At 32.4% G+C, this 27,211-nt stretch overlaps 1 protein-coding gene across 4 annotated transcripts in view; it reads left to right on the top strand.

Annotated features, from left to right (window-relative positions):
* The window catches only part of USP15 (ubiquitin specific peptidase 15), a 116,653-nt gene that overhangs the window by 56,686 nt on the left and 32,756 nt on the right, over positions 1 to 27,211 (top strand). For 3 of the 4 annotated variants that reach the window (XR_005068930.1, XR_005068929.1, XM_037063050.1), the window contains exons 7-8: positions 13,769 to 13,855; positions 19,958 to 20,102. Coding sequence is in view for 2 of the 4 variants with exons in the window: in XM_037063050.1 (XP_036918945.1) it covers positions 13,769 to 13,855; positions 19,958 to 20,102 (232 nt within the window). In the remaining 2 variants the exon portion in view is untranslated. The remainder of the gene's footprint in view (positions 1 to 13,768; positions 13,856 to 19,957; positions 20,103 to 27,211) is intronic. The other variant, XM_037063052.1, reaches the window with a different exon arrangement.

Consider the following 27,211-nt stretch of genomic DNA (forward strand, 5'->3'; position numbering starts at 1 on the left):
CAACAGTGTACTTGGGTTCCCTTTTCTCCACAACCTCTCCCGCACTTGTTGTTTGTTGATTTGTTTGTGAAGGCCATTCTGACCAGTGTGAAGTGGTATCTCATTGTAGTTTTAACTTGCATTTCTCTGATGGTCAGTGATGCTGAGCATCCTTTCATATACCTATGGGCCCTCTGTATGTCCTCCTTGGAGAAGTGTCTATTCAGGCCCTTTGCCCACTAACCTAGTAATGCCTGTTCTCTAAATCTGTCGTGTCAGTGCCTCCTATTCAAAATTCTAACTTAATTTTTTTTAAACTTGACACATGCGTTTTGAAATTAAGATACACCTTAAAGGTCCAGGAATAGCCAAGGAAATTTTGACTAAAGAGGAGGAAGTACTAGACCCACTAGATAATAAGAAACGCTATGAAGCTATAGCAATAAAAGTCTACTTGTCTTCTGCTAGCAAAAGACAAGTAGACTGGAACAAACTAGTTAGCTCAGAGGAACTTATGTGTGTGTATGAGAACTTGATAAGTTGTACTACTGGGCAATTCGAAACAGGTTCCTAAAGCAGGTAGGTACTTAGATTTTATTAAAAGTGGAAAAAAAGAAAGCAGGATCAGTATCTTAGACATTATATACTAAGACAGACTGCAGAAGGAATAAAGAGTCAAAGAAGAAACGTAAAACTTTAAAGCTGATAAGAAAATTTGGAGACCAGCTATGTCTTAGGGGTCACAGCACCAAATGTGAAAGCTGATGGATTAGATTACATCAAAATTAAGTATTTCCGTTAAAGGTACCATACACAGAATTAAAAGTGAAATGTCAGTTTTGAAAAATTTAAAATCTGCAAGGGAATAATACTTACAATATATAAGAACTGCTATAAATCAACAGAGAAAAAGAGAAAAAAAAAAACTTTTTTAAAAAATAAAAGATAGTACCCTGGCTAGGATGGCTCAGTGGGTTGAGTGCCAGCCTGCAAACCAAAGGGTCACTGGTTTGATTCCTAGTCAGTTTACATGCCTGGGTTTCAGGCAGAGTTCCCAGTTGGAGGCGGGCGGGAGGCATCCGATTGATGTATCTCTTGCATGTTGATGTTTCTGTCCCTCTTCTCACTTCCTTTCCCTCCTTCTAAAAAATAAATAAAATCTAAAACATATATATTAAAAATAAAAAGTAAAAGATAGCAATAGACAGTTTAAATAAAAGGAAGTCCAAGTGCTAACAGGTAAATGAGGATATATACAAATTCACTCATTATTAGAAAAATTAAAATAAAGTGTGAGATACAACCCAACGGTCATCAGAATGACACAAATTTAAAAGATAGCCAACACAAAGTGTTTAGAGGGTTGTAAGAGAAGTCCTCTGTATAATGGTGGGAATATAAACTAGTACCACCATTCTGTAAATCACTCAGTGTTCAGTCAAATCAGGAACGCTTAATCCCTCTGACCCAGCACTCAGTGCAATTTTTACACAGGTCCCCGATGGCATGGTCTTTGTACCTGTATTGTTTGTGTTAGTGGTAGGTGGAATTTGGAAATAATTTAGCTTAAGTATCTGTCACTGATAGTGATTAAGATGCAGTGCACAAATGATGTTTTGTTAAGTTGTACACTTGAAACCTGTATGGTATTGTGAAATAATGCCAACCCAATTAATTCAATAAAAGAAGAATGGTGGTGTACTTTGGATACCAGTGTAGCAGGTAGAAGTACTAACGGTGTAATCTTTAAAACTGGATGGGTTTTAAAACGTACAATTGAGAGGAAAAAATAAGAACAACATGAGATTTTAATTTAATACCATTTATGTAAATTTAAGTTTAATATAGTGCCATTTCTGTACATTTATGTTAAAGAATAGAACATATTGTATAAAAATGTTTAAAAATATAGAAATAGCACTTAAAGTGGAGAAAAATTGGAGTAATGGTTAGAAAAAGAAGAAAAAGGTTGAGGAATTGTCACTTTTTTTGTTTATATGTATATAATTGAGGTAAGCATGCAAATTTTTTTTTTATGGATGAATACCTGTTTCAAAAAAAAGTGGAATTCTGTATATTTATTGAAGTCACATTATAAACCCATGTAATTTAGACAAATTCAGCTCCAGCATAAGGCATTTAATTTTAGGCCCTCAAGAAAGTAATTTTAAGATACTGAGATACAAAACAGGCTGTTTTGTACACTCAAAATTTCTACCATATCTGTCAGGAGACAACTCCTTGTCCTTAATACGGTGTGGAGACACTAATTCCAATAAAACATCCCTAACCTGGGATCTGTTGGGTGCTCATATGGCTTAGCACATAACCAGTTCCTACACAGAGCATCACAAGTTGAGGAAAAATTGCTCTGACTGGTGTAGTTCAGTGGGTTGGGCCTTATTTCACAAATGGAGAGGTTACTGGTTTGATTCCCAGGCAGGGCACATCTCTGGGTTGCAGGCGAGGTCCCTGGTTGTGGGCATGCAAGAGGCAACCTATCGATGTTTCTCTAGCACACTGGTGTTTCCTTCTCTTTCTCCTTTCCCTCTAAAATAAATAAATAAAATCTTTTTCAAATGTTGAAGAAAAGTTATTAAAAGCTGTAATATGGTGAAAGAAGAAACTCATCACCTGTTGAGTTGGTTAAAACACAGTTTTCTAGACCCATCCCAAGCATTTCTTATTTGGTAGAAATTCTGTAGGCAGTGTTTTTTAATGTGTGATATGTAAACCACCATAGACAGCAGCTTCCACGGTCCTCACCCCTGACCAGCAGAATATTAATTGTTCATGGGCCCAGGAATCTGCATTTTAGGTGCTACTATGAACAACAAAATGTAAGAACACCACTACAGTAAGCTTAAGAGAAAGTATGTTAGTATCTTAATTGTCTGACTTTTTTATACTGCTGGAAACAGAGTAACTTAAGTGCTTTGAAGGTACTAAAGTTGTATACTAGGCCCATTTTGATCATGTCTCCTTAGTTGAAGCACAAATTTTTGGACTACTTAACTGAGAATAAGTGCTGCATATTTTTAAATGTTTAGGGTTGACTATAATTTTGTTTAAAACATGTCCTGAACTTTTAAAAATGTATATAACCTAAAAAACTAAAAATCTTACTAGAAATCTAAAACCTACCTTAAAAAAACTCAAAAGTTTCCTGTCTGGATTTTTCTGCTAGATATCAAAATGTTACTTGAAATTTTTATCTTTATATTTAAGTTATATTTAAAAAATACTCAAGTGATTAGTTTTTTCCAGAACTTTCATTTCTAATCTACTTTGAAGTGTGTAATTTCTTATAAGTTCTCAAAATCACTCAGAATTTCTAATGACACCTTAGAAAAATTTTAAATCCTCTGAAGTTGCTTTTCTTTTCTGTTAAAGTATGACCATTTTCCAAAGATTTTGTTACCAGGTGATAACCTCCTTGGGGATGTGTAGCTAGAGTAAATTGTATTTCTAAAACATTATTTTAAAGTGGAATAGTTGTAGAAGACTGGATGGTATTAAATAGAGGAGAAACTAATCAATAGATTATCCCTTACTAAATAGCATTCCTAAAAATTTGTTGAATGTTAACACCTTCTTCTTCCTTAGCTATAATTTTTAACTAAGGTAAAACTTTAATAAATTTTGACTAAATTATACTATTTTTCTTATGTTTCAGTTAGATATAGTTACTTCAAAGAATGCCTTAAAGAGTATTAACATTATAGAAAAATTGCAAATGTTGCTGGTTTTCTGGAATAAGTAAAAATTCCTCTTGTGAGAGTATCATAGAAAGTTGATTTAGTTCAGACATCTTCATTAATTGGTCAAAAATATTGACAAAATACATTATTGAGTATCTGGTGAAAAAAAGGTGAGGGTCATTGTTAATTGTAAAAAGGCAGTTTTTGTGGGCTAGAAAACAAACAAAGAAACCCAATCAACCAGATAAGACATGAGGCTGAAAAAATCAAATGGAAAACTAAGCCAATGTCTTAGTCACACTTTCTCCCTCTACCATCTGTGTTGTCCTGATTAACAGAATTCCAATTTGGTGACTGAAACACTAACTATAAACTATAAACTGTATCTAGTGCCATTAAGTATTTTTGCAGCACTCTGTCCCTGAGTGCCTGGAGAGAGGGAGCACTTTATAAATAAAACCATTGCATACTACTTTGGGTTAGGATAAATAATAACCACCTAGGTGACTCTGCAATATTGTTTCTGGTTTTGGGTTTTGTTTTTTTTTTACACTATCTGTTTCCGTATAGTACAATGCCTGTTTAAGCACGAATAGAAAAACTTACCCCATGCTTTAGAATTTTTAGAGTAATTAAATCCAATTTGCATACATAATTACTAGATAACTGTAGAAATGGATTTAGAAATAGTAGATAGACCTATTTGATTGAAAATTATTAAATATAAGGAAACTTCTCTCATGTATTGTTTTCTTTTTAACAGAAATTATACTGAGACATTTTAAGTATTTATAAGCATGATGGCCTCTGCTTATTTGGAACATTAGTAAATTTAGTTATGCAGTTCTGTTTTTGATACTAAAAGAGGTATAATTCATAGAAATCACACTCTTAATTTTTCTATGAAAGTACATAAATTTGGCCCTGACTGGTGTGGCTCAGTGGATTGAGTGCTGGCCTGTGAACCAAGGGGTCACCAACTTTGATTCCCAGTCAGGGCAAATGCCTGGGTTGTAGGCCAGGTCCACAGTTGGGGGCCCATGAGAGGCAACCACACATTGATATTTCTCTCCCTCTCTTTCTTCCTCCCTTCCCCTCTCTCTAAAAATAAAATGGATAAAATCTTTTTTAAAAAGGTCATTTCCAAATTTAATTGAAGTTAGAAAATTTAGTCAGTTACTTTATGAGTGAATGTAATATAAGTGCACATTTCTCACATAGATGCTTGATATTCACAAGTACTCACAGATAATTCTTGGCTATGTTATTTCTTCCTTTCTCTCCAGATTTGTTCAAAAAAGGAAATGAACAATTTACAGTAACCTGTGTAAGTCAAAGTTAATTATAGAAATAGATACAGAAATCAGGACAAATGGAAAATGAACATAGTCACAATAAGATGAAGCCAGAGGAGAATTTGGTTGACAGGAGCAGTAAGAGCTTTGGAAGATATAGCTAATCTGCAAATGTATGCACTTTTTAAAGATTCTGATTCAAAGTAACCAGTTTCAGGAGACAAGATACTTTGAGAAAATTGGGATAAAATTGAACATGAGCTGACTATTAGATTGGGACCAACAAACAGTATTAAAAAAAAGATCTGTTACCTATAGTTGAATACTATAGTGTTTACAGGTGAAATTATGAATGCCTGAGATTTGCTTTAAAATATTCCAGCAAAGACATGGGGGAAGGGAGGCTAAGGAGATTATAAACAAGAGTAACAGAGTGTTGATTTTTGAAGCTGAGTGACTGATACAGGGTATATGAGGGCTTGTGTATGTTTGGAAATTTCTATAATAAGTTGAAAATAAAAATGCCGTAACTAGCAGTCAAAAAATAAACAAAAATAAAGTTATAAGAAGCAATTTATATATAAATTCCCTTCAACTCACTTTTGTTTATCTTTAACTTCCTAACACCCTTTCTGACATTAGCAGAGACAAATGTAGCAACTGCTTATTGAACTGAATTAATCTGTATCTCACAGCAGTAAAAGTGTTTAATTTTTTAAGAAATGTAATTTTTTCTCCAAGAATTTATCATAGCATAATTGTTAATAACTGGGAAAGTTTCAAGTTGCTCTTGTTTTTTTAAATATTTATTTATTATCTTTAGAGGGGAAGGGAAGGAGAGAGGAACAGAAACATCAATGTATGGTTGCTTCTCGTGCATCCCCTGCTGGGAACTGGCCCCTGCCGGGAACTGGCCTGCAACCCAGGCATGTGCCCTGACTGGGAATCGAACCACAATCGTCTGGTTCGCAGGCCCGCGCTCAATGTGCTTGGTTTTTTAAAGATAATTTTGTTTTATAATTGTTAGATTTTACAAAGTTGAGTTGTTATGTCAGATTTGAAAGTAACTATAAAAAACTTTAAATACTTGTTTTTGCTGTGTCAGCTTTCGGACTTAAACTCTCTCTCTCTCTTTTTTTTTGTTTTTTTGTTTCTTGGTTCCTCAGCATGGTATTAGATTTAGTAGTATGTTAAATATTCAGTTAATTTACCAAGAATAAGCTGTATTTTTCTTTTGAAGTAAGAAGTTTAACTTAGTGTTGAATTGCATGCTTTTCATTGAAACATTGAGAATAGGGAAATTGAAATAGTGTGTTCAGTTGTCAAGGATAAAGTTTAATTTTCTCTATGAAATTATTTTAGCTACATTTATGTTTTACCTTTTTTTGTCTTGTTAAGAAGTAAGTCACCACCTTATATTAACATCTGCCTCAAACTAGCAAAAATTAGTTTAACACTAGGTTAGTTAAATTTAGTATCTAATCTATGGCTTAATAGCTATGTGTAATATTCTAAACATTTTTGTATCTTCTCTTTAGAAAGCTACTAGAGCAGAATTCTTAATGATATAATCCAAATTACATCAAAGGAAGAGAGCTAAAAGGCTCAGATTATAATCTGTAGACTGACTCGTCAGCCCCTAAAAAAAACTAAAAGGTAGATTGGGCTATGTGTAGTAGGTCAGAAGTGAAAATCAGAGTAACTAAATGATCAGTAATATCTGCAACAGCATTTAAAAAGTGTTACCATATTTTAAAGTGACCTGTGGACCACAGCTCTCCTCTCTCTAATCTCCATGATACTTGACAGTGATCTCCCCACCAGTTATTTATCCCAATCCAGTGCTTCCTAGACTTTGCTTTTTCTTTTTCTCTCATACCTATACAAATGCTTAGTATAGGTATACTACAGTATAGTAGGCAGTCAAATAATGCTCACTTATTCTTGTTTCTTTTCCAAAGTCATCTTCCCCTGGCCTATAAATGCAAACAGATGTCTCCCATCTTTTTTAAAAAATCCCATAAATTTTCCTCAAATACCATTCTTCCATTCTTAAGTTTTTGTTTTGACAGCCAGTTTCTTTAAAAAAGTCCATACTTAACTATTCCATATTAGGCCTTTTTTTAAAACCTAATATATTGTACTTCTCTTTAAAACTTCCTTTTGGTAACTATCCTCTAAAGAATTTCTCTTAATTTGAATACACTATACCACAGTTTTTCAAGTAGTATTTTCACCTCTCTGACCAATCCTCTGGCTGGCTGGCTTTCTTCCTGCCTGGGCTGCTATGTTTAGTTGTACAGGTTGTATACTACACAGCTCTCGAGGGCACTGTTTGCATTGCAATCTGTGTGAAAGACTTTCCTTGGCAGTGTGCATTATACAGTTTCACTGACCATATGCAGCAGCTCTTCTCACGCTTTAAATGAATTGATACTCCACAAATTTCCATCTGAGAGCCTCTCCTTTCATACCGTAACACAGTCAGAATCAGCAGATGGACTGTGCACTAATCCTGTGCAACTCAAACTGACACAGATGTGTCTTTCTAAATTTCCAGCGGAGCTCTCTTCTGAATTTCAGATTTTTCCTAAATGTCCTGTAGGACTTACCATGTCAGATTGAACTCGAAATCTTTTTAACCTGCATTCGCCCACCCCCTCAACCTAAACTGTATCCATATCCCGTCTTCTGTATTTCATATACCATCTTGAGTTCTTCCTTTAACCTTGTTTCTCTTATTTGATTAATCACCAAGTCTTACAGATTCTACCTCCTAAACCTAAAGTTTTCAGATGTTTTGATCTCAGTACCCTTTTACATTCTTAAAAATTCAGGACCCAAAGAACTTCCGTCATGTGGTTTATATCTGTTGATACATATATTTTAGAAATTCAAAATAAGTTTTTAAATATGTATTTATAAATAATACAAAACTATTACATTTTGACATATTTTGTAAAAATAACTTTTTTTGAAAAGATCTTCTGAGGACAACAGAATTGCTTTACCTTTTTGCAGATTTCTTTAATACCTTACTGAATAGAAGATAGCTAAATTCTCTTCAGTGCTTCTGCATTCAGTTTATTGAGATATATATATTTTGGGTTATGTATCTAGCCTCAGAGAAATATATGGGTGGTACAGGGAGAAGTTTCTCAGATGATTGATACCACGTCAGAACTCAGCTGGTGGTGGTTTAATGATGAAAGGTTAATTACAATGTGGAATTTAAAGTCATGTCAGTGAACTTTTTATACTGTTAAAATCTTCATGCAGTGGAGAATGTTGATTCACTGGGAAACACAGGTATTCCAAATGATGTATTTCATTATACAATATATTTTAAAAATCACACTGGTTATAACATCACCAATTTTATGAGACAAGTTTGAGTAGTGGGAAGCTATCAAGCTCACTGTGGCCAAGTCAGCTTTTCCAAAGATCTGGTTTTTTTTGGTTGAACATTTGAATTTGATCATGGCAACAAACACTTTTAAGCTGTTTTCCTTGTAGTTACAGGCCCCCGTCCTGTATTTTTGAGAAAATGTCTGCCAGATAACCTTTTATGTAAAACAGGGGAAAGAGTGGTGTCATGAGAAGGGCTAGTTTGCTTGAAATTCAGGTAATCACACTACTTTTCATGACAACTGTGTTACTTCAGTATCTAGCAGATGTGCTTTTTGAAAACTTCCTAATTTGTTATACAATATTAAAAGAAGATGAGAGTCATGATTTAACAAAATGAATCATTTTTATTTTTCAACATGTGTATAATTAAGTGAAACTGCATTTTCTACTCCAGGGCTGGGGATGTAGTGAAGAATACATTGATTCTAGTATATAGTCTGGTGCTGCTGCTTCAATTCATGCTAATATACCAGCAGTTCACCCAGTATTTTTTATATTGTCATTGCAATTATTCACCCAGCGAAAAAGGTCAGATAACATTTAACTAATGTTTTGGTATTGTTATGAAAATAGTTTTGACCTCATAGATGGACACCCAGAAAGGATCTTACACCGTCCTGGACTGTACTTTGAGAAGCATTTCCTGAACATTTAAGGCCCTTGCCACTCTATTCTCTTAGCCCCAGCCTTTATTAATTCTTACCTTTATTATTTGTTATGGTCTCCTAAATGATCTTTCAGTCTTAAGCCTTTCTTTTCCCCAGGAGTTACCTTTCTAGAACACAAATCTGATTACCTTGATTCTCTATTAAAATCTTTCTACTTCCCCTAGCACAATTGGATAAAATCCAAATTCCTTCATAGAACATGAAAGGTTCTTTGTTATCATACCTTCCTTCCTAACTTCTGTTCCTGTCACTACATTCTTCCTACTCTTTCAGCCAAGCTAAATTTATTAACTCCTTAAACACCTTATAATATCTCTAGTTCCCTATATTTGCATGTGCTGTCCTTTCTACCTGAAACACTCTCAGCTCCCCCTACCCCTCCGTGCACATAATTTTAAAATTACTGCATGTCACTGCCCACAAAATTTTATATTCTGTTATAATTATAAAATTTGTCATAGTTTTTATACTGTTCCATAGTTATTTTGCCTATGTGTCATTTTCTTTCATTAATTTGCAAGCTTTTTGAGGTCAGAATGTCTGTCTTTGTATTCCTACCACTTACCAAGGGTGAAGTCTTGGTAATTATTTAATCAGTGCTTGAATGTTTTAATTAACTTCATTGAAACTTCTAATACTGTTCTTTGATAGAGTAGTTAACGAACAGTTAAAAGGCCACAGATGGACAGGAAAAAAATAACATACAGGGTGAGGCAAAAGTAGGTTTACAACTTTGAGTACACAAGACAGTTTAGTCTTATATTACTAATTATTGTATTATTTTCTGTATGAACAACTGAAAACCTACTTTTGCCCTGTATATGTACCTCAGCCACTTTATTAGATGATGTGATTTATCTTTATTTTCATAATTTTTGCTATAAGTAAAATCCCTGGATACATTTTGGTTTATATGTTTGTTCCTCAAAAGTTGTAATGAATTAAATTAAAATAAAGCCTAACATGTCACATTTTGAAAAATGAACCTCCTTAATTTATTATACCTCAATGTCTGATAAATGTAGGGTGTTTTTCTAATTTAGCATTCCAAACATAAAAGAAAACTGCCTGGATACTCCTATATTTTTATTAATATTTTAAAACTAGCATACCTTAAAATATTAAGATTATTAAATGACCTTTTAAATAGGTCTTCTAACTTGTTTTATATTAAAATTTGGTTGGTTGTAAGGGTCTTCTTTTCCAAAAGGCACCTAAATAGATGTCTCAATGTAATCTACCTATATACAGCCTGCATCAACAAAAAGAATCTCCTTTAAAAGGAAGAAAAAATTTTACAAAGATTTTATAATATATAAAATGTCAAAAATTAAATTAAAAATTTTATATGTAAGAAATTGTATTACCCACCATTATTCTGCATAATGTATTCCAAGTATGTAAATTTAAAGAAATCCAGTTTGCTGAAAGCTGTACTTTCCTGCCCTTGGGCCATTTCATTCATTGTTCATTAGCACCTGAGTAGAGGAAATAAAATAATTTTTAAAAAACTAATCACTTTGGGCCTCACCAATTTAAAATTTATGATAACTGAGATACTGGACTAAAAGTTGTCTTTTTACAGACCATGGCTAAATGTTGCCTGGAAAATTTAAATTGTTTATAAAATTAAAATGGAAATTAAACCTTTATTGACTTTTAAGTACTTTATAGTGGGTTTGTTGATTTTTTAAATTTATTTTTGTAATCATTGTTCAAGTACAGTTTTCTGTCTTTTACTCCCATCCCAGCCCACCCACCCAACCCTCCCTGCCTCCCTCCCATTTCCTCTCGCTAGTTTTTGTCAATATGTCTTTTATACTTGTTCCTGTAAACCCTTCCCCTTTTTCCTGAAATTCCCTCCCCTCTCCCCTCTGGACACTGTCAGCCTGTTCTCCATTTCAGTGTCTTGGTTATATTTTGCTCGTTTGTTTTGTTGCTTAGGTTCCTGTTAAAGGTGAGAGCATATGGTATTTGTCTTTCACCACCTGGCTTATTTTGCTTAGCATAATGCTTTCCAGTTCCATCCATGCTATTGCAAAGGGTAGGAGCTCCTTCTTTTTTTCTGCTGCATAGAATTCCATTTTGTAAATATACCATAGTTTTTTGATCCAATCATTTACCAATGGGCACCTAGGTTGCTTCCAGCACTTGGCTCTTGTAAATCATGCTGCTATGAACATTGGGGTGCATAGGTTCTTTTGGATTGGTATTTCAGGGTTCTTAGGATATACTCCTAAGAGTGGAAGTGCTGGGTCAAAAGGCATGTTCATTTTCAGTTTTCTGAGAAAATTCCATACTGTTTTTTTCCATAGTGGTTGTACCAGTCTGCAATCCCACAAACAGTGAACTAGGGTCCCTTTTCTCCTACAACCTCTCCAACACTTGTTGTTTGTTGCTTTGTTTATGACGGCCATTCTGACTGTGGTATCTCATTGTGGTTTTAATTTGCATCTTTCTGATAGCTAGCAATATTTAGCATCTTTTCATGTGTCTCTGGATCCTCTGTATGTCCTCCTTGCAGAAGTGTCTGTTCAAATCCTTTGCCCATCTTATAATTAGATTGCTTGTCTTCTTAGAGTGGAGTCATGTAAGTTCTTTATATATTTTGGAGATTAACCCCTTGTCTGAGTTATCATTGGCAAATATGTTTTCACTTACAGTTGGTTCTCTTTTTATTTTAATACTGTTTCCTTTAGCTGTGCAAAAGTTTTGTATTTTGATGAGATCCCATTTGTTTATTCTTTCTTTTATGTCCGTTGCTCTAGGGGACATATCAGTAAAAATGTTGCTGTGTGAAATATCTGAGATTTTCCTGCCAATGTTCTCCCCTAGGACTTTAATGGTGTCATGGCTTATATTTAAATCTTTTATCCACCTTGAATTTATTTTGATGTATGGTGTAAGTTGGTGCTTGAGTTTCATTTTTTTGCACATAGCTGTCCAGTTCTCCCAACACCAGTAGAGTAAAGCTATTTTTACTCCATTTTATGTTGCTGCCCCCTTTGTCAAATATTAATTGACTGTAGAGACTTGGGTTTATTTCAGGGCTCTCTGTTCTGTTTTGTTGGACCATGTGTTTGTTTTTATGCCAATACCAGGCTGTTTTGATTACAGTGGCCTTATAATACAGTTTGGTATTAGGTATTGTGATCCCTCCTACTTTGCTCTTCTTTCTCAAAATTGCAACTGCTACTCAGGGTCGTTTATGGTTCCATATAAATTTTGAAGTGTTTGTTCTATATCTGTGAAATACGCCATTGGTACTTTAATAGGTATTGCATTGAATCTGTAAATTGCTTTGGATAGTATGGGCATTTTGATGATGTTAATTCTTCCGATCCATGAACATGGTATATGTTTCCATTTGTTTGTGTCTTCCTTAATTTCTTTCTTCAGTGTTGTGTAGTTTTCTGCATATAGGTCTTTTACCTTCTTGGTTAGGTTTATTCCCAGGTATTTTATTTTTGTTTTTGCTATATCGAATGGGATTTTTTTCTTGATTTCTGCTTCTCCTGTTTCATTGTTGGTATACAAAAACGCCTTTGATTTTGATTTCTGGATATTGACTTTGAATCCTGCTGTTTTGCCGAATTCATTTATTAGGTCGAGTAGTTTTTGGGTGGAGTCTATAGGAGGATTTTCTATGTGTACTATCATGTCATCTGCAAACAATGACAGTTTTGTTCCCTCCTTTCTGATATGGATGCCTTTTATTTCCTTTTCTTGTCTGATTGCTGTGGCTAGGACTTCTAATACTATATTGAATAGAAGTGGTAAAAGTGGATAACCTTGTCTTGTTCTTGATCTTAGTGGAAAAGCTTTTAGTTTTTGCCCATTGAGTATGATGTTGGCTCTAGGTCTCTCATATCTGGCCTTTATTATGTTGATGAACTTTCCCTTTATTCTTACTTCACCGAGCGTTTTTATCATAAATGGGTATTGTACCTTATCAAATGGTTTTTCCATATCTATTGATATGGTCATGTGTTTTTTGTTTTTGCTTTTGTTTATGTGGTGTATTACATTTACTGATTTGTGAATGGGGTTTGTTGATTTTAAATTAATGCCTTTAAAGCATTAGTTGATTAAAAGCTAACAACTGATATATCTCCAAAAAGATTCTGAATTAGTGAGGTATGCAACATACAGTCATATTTATGTCTCTTCTGTGTTTGCCGAACTAACTTTGGCCAAATATTACTTCTGGGATTATGTTTTGAATTCTTATGCTGTTCTCTTTCTGTTCCCTACATTGTAAAGAATTGGTATATCAGAGGTATCTCTGTGCTGATATATATAATTAGAATGTCATGGCACCTACTGAGACATAAAATGCATTTTATTTATGTTTCCTTAAATACTAATATTTCAATTCTACTCATGTAAGGAAATTATTGATTGTAGTATATTCATTGTGGTTACCTGAACTCATAGTGTTATTGGGTTAGTAATTCTTTGGGAATAATATCAAGTTGTATATTTAATATCATAAATTCCTTTTGAAAGTACTTCCCTTTGTACTATTATTTTTTATATAAGAAATACATTGGAAATTGAAAACCAAAAGATATATAGTGATTTTACTCATAAATCTGTTTTCCAGCATTCATTTACTACATACATTGTCATCTATTGGTTCTTTTCTTTATTTCATAATTAATTTTAAAATTCCGCATTTTTTATCTAATTTAACATTTTCATATTTTTAAAGGTCCCCAGGTGCATCCAATTTTTCAACTTTACCAAAGATCTCTCCTTCATCTCTGTCAAATAATTATAACAACATCAACAACAGAAAGTAAGCACTGAATCTTAAGAACTCTTTGTTTAATTGATCGCCCTATTGTGGTTGCAAAAAAATCTCATGTATCTAAAATTTAGGATAAAAGTCTTAATGCATTAAAACTGATTTTTTTAAATTACTGGTCAGATATTCTAGTACTAACTTCTAAAGGAAGAACACATTATAAACTTTCCCTTGATTTAATACAGTAATTTACTAAAAGAAATAAAGCACTTTTAGAATTTTACATTCTAAACACTTACTGAAATACCTATAGAAATCTGCTAGAATTCAGTTTTTTAGGAGTGTAAATTTCAGATGTCATTTTAGAACTAGATATGTAATCACCTGCAATATATAGCATTTTTAAAAAGTGTTTATCAGTGATTTACAACTGTAAAGCATACACAAGTTTTTATGTTCATCATAAAGGCAATCACTTTTTCTTTTAAAACATTCAGAGAAACAGGTTCCTTGCCCCATCCTGAATAATATTCACAATCTTGGAATTTATAAAAGTTGGTGGAAGTGTGTGCTTTATTGCTGAAATTAAAAAAAGTTGAAAATCACTTGGACCTTACCAGATCCTCTGACATGGGTGTGTTACTTAGAAAATTGACATGGTTTTTATTTTATAGAAAAGGATAAAAAGAAGGCTTTATTTTAATTAGTCTAGTCAAATTATGGGAAGAACTTGAATCCAGACATGACTGTTCTCTTTTTATTTCTTGGTTAAGTACATTGTGATTTATGTATTAACAGTATTTACGTAGTTAAATATCTATACTGCTTATCCAGTTCATAAATGGCATCTGATTATCCCAAAGAGTAAATTCCAAAAGACTAAACTATTGGACGAATAATCTTTATAGTAACACCATTAATTTAATGTGTAGGTTTAATTAGTTTTCCCATAAAATTCATATTTAGGGGGACCATGGAGATAATTGACAAAATTATTTTAATATGCATCTGGATTATAAATATATAATAAGAATAGCCCAAATAATTTGGAAAGGAACTATGACAAAGGAGTCATCTTACTATATATCACAACCTGTTATAAAGATACCAGAACTCTAACTGCATACTCTTGACCCACTAGTACACTTACAGATAAGTAGACTAGAAAAGACTGTCCAGAAATAGACCTTTATATATAAGTGAGTTTAATGTAATCAGAAAACATTCTAAGACTGATGGAGAATAGAGCAAGTTAACCAGGAAGTGTAGGGAAAATTGAATCACTCTTGGGAACTTTCCTTTGAAACTTTAAATTAAATTATTCTTCATCAAATACAGAAAAATTAAAAGGCAAATAAATGGAAAAAATACTTGCTGCAAATGAAATACTAAGGGTTAAATTCTTAATATATAAAGTTCATAAAAACCAGTGAGAAATTTTCTAAGACAATTAGAGAAATGGGGAAATGATACAGCTGGGCAACAAAAATAAAAGAATTAAGTATAAACAATTTAAATGTTCTAATTCATTGGTAACTAAAGATATGCAAATTAAAACCATAGAGATCTCTATCCACTTTCTCCCTCCTCAATCTCATTGGGAAAATTAAGTGATTCATATCTATATAAGGATTGTTTGGTTGAAGTACTAGTTCAGCTTTTCTAGAGAAGAGTTTGCCATGTGTGTTAAGATTTGAAACATTCATTCCCTTATTTCAGTAATTCATAAAAAGATATGTGCATCATAGTGTAATAATAAACAATATATTGTAGTATAATAATGAAATATGAAAACACTGTGAATATCCAGAATTGTAGTATAGTGTGTTCTTTTCCATTTAAAAATGTTTAGCCACAGATAAAAGACTAAAAAGGAATATTTTCCTTTAATCTGGTCTACATTTTATGATTAAATTTATCAAAAATAATTTTATGTAGAAGATAAAATATTACTTGTGTTTCTACTATTGTGGATGTCTCCTGTATTTACTGTAAAATAATTCAGTTCCAGGTATAGCATGTATTTATAGTTACTCTTTAGAGAGATTTTTAACGTATATAGACTATTGAACAGGGACTGTGTTTTGACTAGAGTCGCTGTGTTAGTATATGTGGTCTGGTGTGTTTCCGTTTTGTCTTACTTCCCTCTCATAGGAAAACTATGAGAGTAAAATCTGATCTCAGAACCACTCTGCAGAAAATATTAAGAATTGGAGTGTTTCTTCTTATTTTTTAAACCATGATTAACTAATGACTCTACTCCTATGAATAGATTATATTTTTAACTTTTTATATTTGTCTATTTTAGGCACTAAAATAGTTCTTTCATATTAGGAAACCTTAAGCAAGTAGCTCCTGAGGTATCACCATGTTTAAAAGTTATACTTGCCTTTTAAAATAAGGAGCAAAATTTAAATATTTATAATATGCAAAGTATTTTTTCCATTTTCAAAAAATGTTATCATAAATATCTAAACAGTTATTTCACCTAAAATTTATTTCTTAATTTTCTGTCAATTTGTGGAAATAAGTAGCAGCTTAAGACTTCAAATGGAAATGGCATCGTTTCTTTAATTAAAAATATGTAAAATGAGTAGTGACCTTTTTAGATTATGGGTATTTTTTAAATTATGTATGTGGAGATATTCTACAAGTAAAAGTATATATTAAAGTTAGTAGTTTTAATACATTTATATGAAATGTATTTATAAACTTAAGATTTGAATTAAACTGATACAATACTGAGATAGGCCACTTTCATTTCCAGAAATAAAAATATTGGTTGTAAAGGTAATAACAAAGTAAACTTGGAATTATTTATGTTTAATAAAGATTTTATTAAGGACTAACATTCTGAAGAAAAGTTGCTGGACTATTGTTTGTTTACCCTATGGAGTTGTTTTACCTGTTAGTTCATACAGCATTTGTTCTTGCCCTAATTATAATTTAAGAACATCTTTAATATGTACCAAATTCATTCTCTTTTTTTGTTTCCTGCATTTTTCTCTTTTGCTACATTTGCCTCAAAACAATACTGCCTTTAAAAAATCTTCTTAATGTTGTCATTGCCTCAACTCTTAGTATTCCACATCAGAACACATTTCTATTTTTCTGTTAATTCATTTAAAGCTCTTATTTGAAATGGAAATGACTCCCTGTAAGAAATTAAGCCAGGAAAAGGACATGGATTTCGGGGAGTGCCAGGATTAGCTAGCCATCTGGCTCTTAACAAGCTACTTGCTGCAAGTGTCATTTCATTAACTGCAAAGTGAGCATAATTACAGTTATGAGGATTAAATTATAGATGTATAATATTTATAATGTCAAATGTAAGTGTTAATTGAAAAGTCACTCTGAAATTTTTATAGAATGATAAGGGCTCAATTTTACAAAAAAAGGTTACACTTTTAATTTTTATTTAAGGTGATAGAATTAATCTAGTATAGTATTTAAATTTCTGTTAAGATTAATGGCAATTGTATTTATTTTTGAAGTAGCATAGCTTTATAGGATGGAGGACTTGTATACTTTTATTTAGGAAAAAAGCAGAAATAGTCATGAAAAAAATAGAATCTGTCTTTCAAGCCTAAGTTTCCATGTACTTTGCAAAGTATTTAAAGAACTGCCGGTTTTGGTAATTTCCCATTACATACTTTAATACTTGATTTAGAAAGCACATATAATGTAGGTTGTAAGTGACCAATCAAGATAGTATTAAAGTATTTTAAGTTCATCAATTTTTGTCATTGTGTAGCTAGACAATCTGAATCTTTGGGAATCGCTCCGACTTACCCTGTCACTTAAACTAAAATGTAGAAATTCGTTAAGGATTCAGGTTTTAAAATACAAAAGCAAAAACTGCGTTTGTAAATAAGTTTTTTTTTCATTTCTCAATAAATAGGAAAAGGAATTACAGCAAATCACATCCTGTTGCCACAGGATGAAACAAGAATAATATAGTTTCCAGCACCCATTTTTGTTATGTGTGAGAGAGACAGATAACTCAATATATACTTATGGAATAAGTATTTATTTTTTAAAAATAAAAAGTGCTTTCAGTCTTTTTACTTGCACCTGTGTATGTGCATGTGTGTGCATACATGTATGTAGGTATAGGCATGAGCATTCACTGGGGCATACCTTCCCTGTATACTTGTAGACTGCTTAAATTTTATATTTTAATACTCAGAATTATGTGTTTTTAATGTGTAGAGTGTGTACAAAATATAGGCCTTGCCTCTTTGTTAGTATATAGCAGACCTTGATTTTTAGCAGTTAGAGAATTTTTTTTAAAAAAATAGGATTCAGTTTTTTGTTGCATGTCTTTGAAGTTAGATGCAAGAATTCAGTCATCAGTCATTGAGTGAACATATTTGGAATTGCTAATAGTTGCCTTGTACCTTATTCATTACTGGAAATATAAAATAAAATATTAATTACAAGTCTAATGATTTGTAAAAACCAGAAGATGCTTGTGTACTATTTGTTTCATACTTTTTTTTAAGTTTAAAAAACTTGTACATCTATCTGGCTGCAAGACTAGCAATTCTGAATTGCATGATCAAGGTTGTATTTCTTTGGATACTGCTATTTTTGTTAATCCCAGGGTGGATTGTTTTTTTAGTCAGGGAGTCAGTCTTTTTGTTTTTAATGGAGGGGTATGTTTTCTTTAATGCAAAAATAATAGTGGGCTAGCATTGAGCGTGTAATTTTGGTTGATGTGGTTTTGTGTGTTTTACCTGTTTAGCTTGTTGGGGTGAGTTTGTGTGTGTGTGTGTGTTGACTAGAGGCTTTGTTAGAACAGCTGTGGCACAGTCCACTTAAGCTGTTAAAACAATGAAGTGGGAGTATAGAAGCTACAGCACAATTTGAAATTAAAAGTAAAAACAACTTTTAAAAACTGTCATAAACAAATTGTGAAAATACATTGGGAAAAATTGAGATTGTCATGTTTGTTTGTAATATTTTTTGCTTTTTATTTACATAATCATTTGCTTTTAGCGAATGACCTCACTGAGTCTTGTTCAGGTTTGTACTAATGAAATAAAAAAAATTGAAAGTATGTTTTTGAATTATATACAAAGTATCCATCATAAATATTTTATAAGATAATCTGTTAAAAGTTAAGGGAGAATCCATACTTTTCCAGGAAATTATTTTTTTTACATGTAAAAAGAAAGAGGGGCCCTGAACTGTGTGACTCAGTTGGTTGGGCATCATCCTTCAAAGCAGAAAGTCGTTGCTGGTTCAGTTCCCAGTTAGGACATAAGCCTGGGGTGTAGGCCCAGCCACCGATGGATGTTTCTCTTCATCTCTCTCCCTCCCTTCCCCTCTCTAAAAATAAATAAATAGAATATTTTTAAGAAAGAAAAGAAAAAATATTTCACTTATTGATTAACTTTTCTTATTTTTTTCTAAAATTACCTTCATTCACTAAGATTGAAGATTGTATGTTTTTTAAGATCAGTATTTATTATACTGATAGTACAAAACCTTATCCTGAGGTTTTATTTATCTAGTTAGATGAACTGCATTATTCTAATTAATAGAAAGAAAAGCCAAGTAATACTGTAATGTACTTGCTTAGAATCATTTTATTTTTGCATTCCTGATCTCCCCTGGCTTTTTTCCACATTTGAATACTAGATTTTGCTAATCTAGCATAGAAACTATAAATAGAATCTGCACAACAGTGATGTCACAGAGGCCTTGTAAATTCTGCTCTCACCTGTAACTAAAGTACAACTCCTCATGTTTCTACTGTTCTCTTACGGTAGCAGGATGTAAAAGGGACATAAATGAGATGATTTATTGCTGCGGGTGGTGTTTAAAATCTGAATGTTTTCAATTTGATGGAGCAATGAAGAATGGGGCAAGCTATGAAGCTGCTCCAGTTAATCAAGGGTAGAAAGATATAATAGTGGTTTGTTTTGGTTGGTGTGGTATATGACACAGTAATTTTGTTGATTGCATGAGTAATATCTTAATAGAGTATTTTGATTTAGGTTCATGTCTTAAGAAGACCTTGAGTTAAGTGATTTATAAAAAGTTTAATGACTGACCACCTACCTCAATATGTTTAAAATACTCTGTTCATTATACCTATACTAAATAATTGGGTGTATTATGAAAAATATTTTTGTTTTCTTTCAGTGTGAAAAACTCAAATTATTGTCTCCCATCATATACTACTTATAAGAATTATGATTATTCAGAACCTGGAAGAAACAATGAGCAGCCAGGCCTCTGTGGCCTAAGTAACTTGGGAAACACGTGTTTCATGAACTCAGCTATTCAGGTAGGTATTTCCAAACAATATGAAACGTGTGTGTTTCGTGGAAATCAGGGATATAAGAAGAGTATAGTTGGGTTTTACATGTCACATTATGAGTATTATATGTGCTTTGAGAGTTTCTTTTTATGTGGAATATTTAAGCATACACATTTGACTCATTCATTCTAGTGCTGGTAGGAGAATATCAGCAACTTCTTCCTCAATTAGGTGGCATATGATCGATTACCACATAATAGAAGACTAAATATCAGTTCATGCAAAAACGTAATTCCAAACAGAAAACTTAGACTCTCTGAAAAGAAAGCTAGTGAGATATCTGCATATTGAATAGAAGTCTGTTGGGTATTTTTGGACATTGGTGGGAATGTTAGAGAATAAATATTTTATGGTCACCAGCCCTCTAAGTAAAATTATTTTAAATCTTTTTTATCATACTGTGAAATTAAGATTTTAAAAATGAGAAAATTTTATGAACCTCTTTTTATCTACACGTTTTAACATATCACTTTCTCTTAGAGATCCTTAATTTGGGGGGTATAAGAGATCACTGCCTATTTTTCCCTTTGTCTCTCCATGGAACCTCCCTTTTTTCTTGCTGTCTATACCCTCTTCCAACTTAACTTGTTAAATATTTATGTCTTTGATGGATTTTGAAGTAACAAGATCCATATATATTTTAATATCACTGTCACTATGTATAAAATTAGAGCTGGTTATTTACTACACATTTCACAAATAAAATTATTTTTCAAAAGCCTCAAATAAAGATATACTGATTCTGATATTTAAATTTTTTTCTATTAAGTCTTCTCTTTCTTTCTGAATTTTTATTTCTAAATTTGCTATTTTTCTTTCTTTATTCATATTTAGTACTGAATCTCCTATGCCTAGGAGGCAGACTCATAGGTGGAGAACAGATGACAGCTAGTGGGGGGGTGCAGTTAGGGGATGGAGGGATTGAGCAAAAAGGAGCAAGGACTCAGGGACATGGACAACAGTGTGGTGATTCCTGGGAGGAATGGAGTATAATGGGACTAAATGGCACTGGGAAAAATAAATATATGATAAAGATTATATATTAAAAAAGATAAAGTACAGAGTATGGATTATAAGGACATTATTGCATAACTTTCTGACTGAGAAAAGTAAAGGACTGTTCACCATCAAGAATTTGAAGTAAATCTTTTTTACATTATTATTAATCCAGTTGTTCCGTAAGTTAACCATTGTCCTTGTAGCATTCTTGGGAAATTAGAATTAAACTGTCATAACTCTGCAGACCTGGGGTTAGCAGTCTTTTAAAAATGTAATCATATCTCACCTTTAACAGGAAACTAAACAACAAAGCAAACAAGCAAGCAAAAATATAACCAAAGACACTGAAATGGAGAACAGGCTGACAGTGACCAGAGGGGAGAGGGGAGGGAATTTCAGGGGAAATAGGGGAGGGATTTAGAGGAACGAACATAAAGGATACATGGACAACAACTGAGAAGGGTGGAAATGGGAGGGACGGGAGGAACACGGGGATGGGATGGGATGGGATGGGAGTAATAAACAGAAAACTGTACTTGAAAAAGAATTAAACAAATTAAAAAAAAAGAAAAAATAGTTTTAGGAAAAGTTTGTTACACAGGAAAAGCTTATTAGTACAACAAGAAATATAAGTGTTTACCAAATGCAAAAAAAAATGTGATCATAATTATTTTTTGATTTCTTGGTTTACAGTTGAACCACTCATGGAATAGCCTATCTGTTCAGGATATACTATGTACATTAATAAACTCTTTCTTTAAACTTTCTTTGATGAGTAATATTGTCTGTACCTCAATGTGAGTTATTTTATTCAGAATTGTTTTTTCTAGGATCCTAGCACTAATTAAATAATTACTTTTTTATTTGTATTTTTCTGGAAGAGGAGAAAGGGAACTCATCTGAGAAGAGCAAGCCAAAGCAAATTATCCTTATAGTTATACTTAGATAACAATGTGAAGGCATTGGTATTGAGACTTCAGGGATAGGGATGGGTCAGGCAAGTTGTAATTTTTTTTTTATATCTGTCTGTTGGACTACTCAGCCCGATCACTGAAAATCATCTTTAGTACCATCTCTGTAAGATGTTTTATGTAAATGGTCAAAGTTACTTTGGTCCTAGAGAGTTTATGTTTAGTATTCTAGTATAGAAAACCAATTTTGGTGCTTTTTCATAGAGATTAGGAAAATATTTTAACAGCATAGGCAATAAATACTTGAGTCTTTCAGAAGAAAACAAGGGTATTCATGCTAATCATTCATGGGACGCTCTAGCTTACATTCTAAGGCAGTACTGCATTCTAGTTTCCTGTCCCTTTGATATAGTCCATGTACTGTTGGTTTCCATATGGTTAACTGTAATTTTTAAAAATAAGTATTAAAGTTAAATATCCACCCTAACTGGTGTGGCTCAGTTGCTTGGGCATTGTCCCACAGAGCCAGAGGTCACCAGTTCAATTACAGATTGTGGCATGTGTCTGGGGTGTATGTTAAGGCCCCTGTCTGAGCACATGTGAGAGGCCAATTGATGTTTCTCACCTGATGTTTCTCCCACTCTCCTCCTCCCTCCTTTCCTCTCTCTAAATAAATAATTAAATAGAATTATAAATATTTTGAAATTAAATCATCTAATCAGCTATATTGAGATAGGTTTGGCATTTAACTTCCTTTTCAATTTTTTTATTATTATTGATTTTACAGAGAAAGAGTAAGGGGGAGAGAAAAAAGAGAGAAATCAATTTGTCATTGAACTTATTTATGCATTCTTTGGTTGCATCTCATCCTATGTGCCCTGACCAGGGATCAAACGCACAGTTTTGTCATAGTAGGATGGTGATCTGACAGCTGAGCTACTCAACCAGGGCCTCTTGTACATCTTTTATACAAGAGTATAAAAAGATATCAGACTTCATTTTATTAGTCTTTGCCTCTGTTCACAGCAAGTTCAGTACAATAAGTGGTAGAGGTAATGCCATCCCTTGCTCTCAATATGTTTCACCTTCACAAGTGCTATTTCAGCTGAGAGATCACCATGAGGGTGAGGATTGTTGGGCTGGTAGTTTGTTCTTTTCTGGCAATAATCATAAAGTAAAAAAAATTTTAATGAAATTTCAGTAAAGTATTTCGAGCAGTAGATATATTTTATGTCTGTGTCTTGGTTGGAAATTTTATTTTTCTAAAATAAAACTCTCCAAGCAATTGGAGAAGAGAAAATATGAGTTTTTATATTTGCTACTTTTGACTTTTAATCAAAGTCCAGAATTAGAAAAATCAGTACTTCAGTTTTATTTTCTTAAATCTTCTATGATTTTTAATTGATTTACATGTAAAATGAAAATAAGAGGGAATATAAAATGGTGGTAGTGGACTTTTTTTGTTTTATAAACACACGTTCTTAGGTCAGCAGATGAAAATGATAAAAGATAACTAATAGAGTAGTTTTTTCCCCTTGCTTTTTATAACTTCTGTGAAATAGAAGACAGTTAATGAACATCAGAAAATATTAAGAAGTAACATTTATACTGGTAATTTAAATTTTAATGTAATTTTTTAAGTTAATTTAGAAATCCTAAAAATGTGACTGGACATTTTAGTATATCAGAATGTATTGGTATATCTAAAAATAAACGAATATAAAGAGTAAGTTTATTTTTTATGTGACAACAGGTTATGCTTAACCCATCAATAGCCTTAAAGTAATGAAATCTTTGATCACTCATTGTTAAAAACTAAACAACACCAATCTCATTACATTTGGATGTTATTATTCAGTTTAATTTTATTGGTGCTTAAGATTTTCTCTGATATAATGGTATTTGTATTGTTTCTCTGATGAGTATAGTACTGTCATATAGTTTCAATTTATTAAGTTAATATTTAAGGTAAAAATGTGAGATGCTTTTGGACAATAGATTCTCATTTACAAAGATTCTTAATTATTACTGTGAGAAGTTTATTTGTATCATCTATATTTAAACAGAAGTAGTGAAATTGCTTTGGTTGGGTGAAGTGCCCAGAGTCCCATCTGCTTTCTATTACTTAATGGCCCAAGAAGCATTCTCATGGGATCTCACTTCTCTAAAGAATAGTTTAAAAACCATATTCTGACTAAAAAAAAGAAAACACATCAAAAATTAATAATACAGGTTAGGAGCACAGACTATGAAATTACACTGCCTGGATTAAACACATGTCTCTCCTACTTACTAGCTGTGTTATCCTACACGAGTTATTTTTATAACTCATTTTTCCTGTGAGGAAAATAATAGTACCTATACCTTAAGGGTTTTGTGGGTAAGTAAGTTGATGCATATGAAGGTGCTAGGATAGTGACTGGCACCTCGTAAAGAATTAGGTATGTATTAGGTTGTTATTATTTTGTGTTTTTAAACTCAAGGAGTTAAGCAGAGTGACTCTGGAAAAATTCTAAATTCCGTAGCCCCTATATATATTCTTTCCTACAGGTCTTATTCCACTTTGGCTGGACTTAATGAAGAAAGACTTGAATGTACTTTTAATTCTTTTCACTTAGTATTATTCAACAATGGTATTTATCAGATGATAAATTTTCTGAACTGTATTAGTTTAGTTCTCCCTAGGTAAACTGATAGGCAAGAGATATAATAACAAGGAACTGTGTATGAATATTCAGTCTACAAGGAACTCAAAATTCTTGAGTTCAGGGGTTTTTTGCAATCAGCTTCCCGAGCAGTTATGATTGCAGGCACACACCGCCATGTCCCCATGGTACAGTTCACAAAATAGTTTTCTAGTGCCCTAAATGTATTACTCCATTGAGAAAATGTCTAGTTCTTTCTAATTGGATGTAATTCTAATTAGCATTAGTTGAATAGATTATGAAGCACTCCAGCCTTGTCCTTTCATTGTCAAGACCTACAAGGCTTATGATTGGCTTCCTGGAAGAGGCAAATCTTCAAATGGATTTGAAGCAGGGGAGTGATAGGTCTTTTCTACTGGAAACCAGCATGGCGTAAGATGGGTTTTTTCAAGCTTTTTACTTGGAATTAATAATGTTTCTTAAATAGACTCTAGAAAGTCACTGAAAAAAAATGATTGTAATCAAGGACCTATCCTGTCATACAATGTAAAATGCTTGGGATCAAGCATTTTTTAAAGTCACTTTTTTCCTCTGGGCTCTTGGATTAGGAAAAAAATTATTCAGTAAATTCAGAAGAATGTTAAATAGAAAGTTTTAAAGTTTTTTAAAAACTTAATTAAAGAGAGTGAATAATACTACAGAGAAATAACATTCTTTTAAGAAACTAGGTTCTCATTTTATTGTAAAAACTGAGAAAATCATTATTAAAGCTACTATTTCTGTGTTCCAGTACTTCATAGCTTTGAATATGTTTAATGTAATGCTTTTCTACTCTCACCTTAAGACATTCTTTTTGTATTTATTGGAACAAATTCTTGGAAAGCCAGTTTAACATGAAGCTTTCTAATTTTATTCAAATTAACCAAACTTGTAGTTAAATAAATGAGTATAGTTTCCATCAAAAAAAAGGAAACATTTAAACCCTGAGATGTAAGAATTTTAAAACAGGATCTTGAAGAAAATTGCTCCTTCTGGTAAACTGAGAATGTGGCTGGCTAAAAATTTTAAGTATTTTTTCCAAAGGCAGATTTTGATCTAATCCAAAAAATTAAACTCAGTTATTTGAGTTCTTCCATATCATGTGCCAAAAATTACATGGTATACTATCATCAAAAATATGTTAAATTAGAGTCAGATGACAACTTGATCAGGTCTTCTTTCCATTTTGATAAAATACAGGGAAACTACCTTACTTGTATTAGAATCATTCAGTTTCTCAATACAAATACCAATGTTTTTACTTTTCCCATTGTTTAAAGTAGGGTAAGGGAGGAGGATCGATTTAAAAGGGATATAGGAGTGATAAAAGAGAATCTGAATTCTCAGGCAGATTATTTTGGGGAAGAGTTTATATAGCATAACTCTGTAAGTATTTATTTTTATAACTAGGGGAGAAATTGTGTCTCTAAAAGAATGCCTTGCACCCGTGTAACTTGGGTAATAATTTTTGTTGTCATGGAAACATGCTTTTCTTAACCTCAGATATAGGGGCAAACAATCTTTTTTGTGAGCTCTTCACATTCTTCTGAATTAATATACAAATTTCTCTAGGATTAATGCTTCTTTTTCTGATAATAGTGGCTTTTAAATATTTTGTCTGACCCCAATTCTATAATAGGAAATGGCGTGAGTATAGAATACAGGGAAATAGAGGAGTTATTTCAAGGAGTTGTAAATAAATGCATATGGTTCTAATACAGAACTGTTTTACATTCCTCTGGCTGCAAAAGGTCAATACTAATTTAATGTAAATACACTTATTAGGATTACAGTAATCATATAACAGTTATTGAAATGATTAGACAAGTATTTTATGTTAATTTTAATAATTCAAATGATTTTTAATTGAAAGGAAGACATGAGAAGTGTAAATCTGTAATTTATAATAGCAACTGCAAATTTGCCCTCTTCCGAAAAACCAAAGGGAATGAAAAAGTGGTCAGGATTTACTTTTATTACCTAAAAATCAGAGCTGTTTTCTTGGATGTCAAAATCTACTGTTTTCCTCCTTCATTAAAATCTATACTAACATCATTAACATTTTATTATTGAACCCTTCTAAAGTGTGTCAGTCTTATAGTCTAAATTTTAAATTGGTATTATTGAATGACAGCACTAGAAAATACAGAATATTGGTCTAATCAAGCCTTTAAAAAAAGAGAAAACCATGCTAAATCCCCATTAAGGGCTTGTTTTGTTGTCTTTTATGTATTTGTTTTAACACACATTTATGTAAATTGATACATAAATTTAAATCTCAGCCAGTTGAAGGTGCTATATATATTACTAAAAGTCCCTCATCTATTGTATTTCTTTAATGTCATTTATCTTAAGATCATCTTCTTTATATTTTAGACTGTGAGTAGAAATAGTTTATGGTGATGCATATCGCCCATGATTAACTTTATCAGTATTGTCACTTTGCCAATAATGAATGATTAGTTCAATATTCTGTTAGTAG

This window comes from Sturnira hondurensis, unplaced genomic scaffold (assembly GCF_014824575.4).
Source record: "Sturnira hondurensis isolate 20B ecotype Veracruz unplaced genomic scaffold, ASM1482457v3 Scaffold0014384, whole genome shotgun sequence".
NCBI lineage: Eukaryota > Metazoa > Chordata > Mammalia > Chiroptera > Phyllostomidae > Sturnira > Sturnira hondurensis.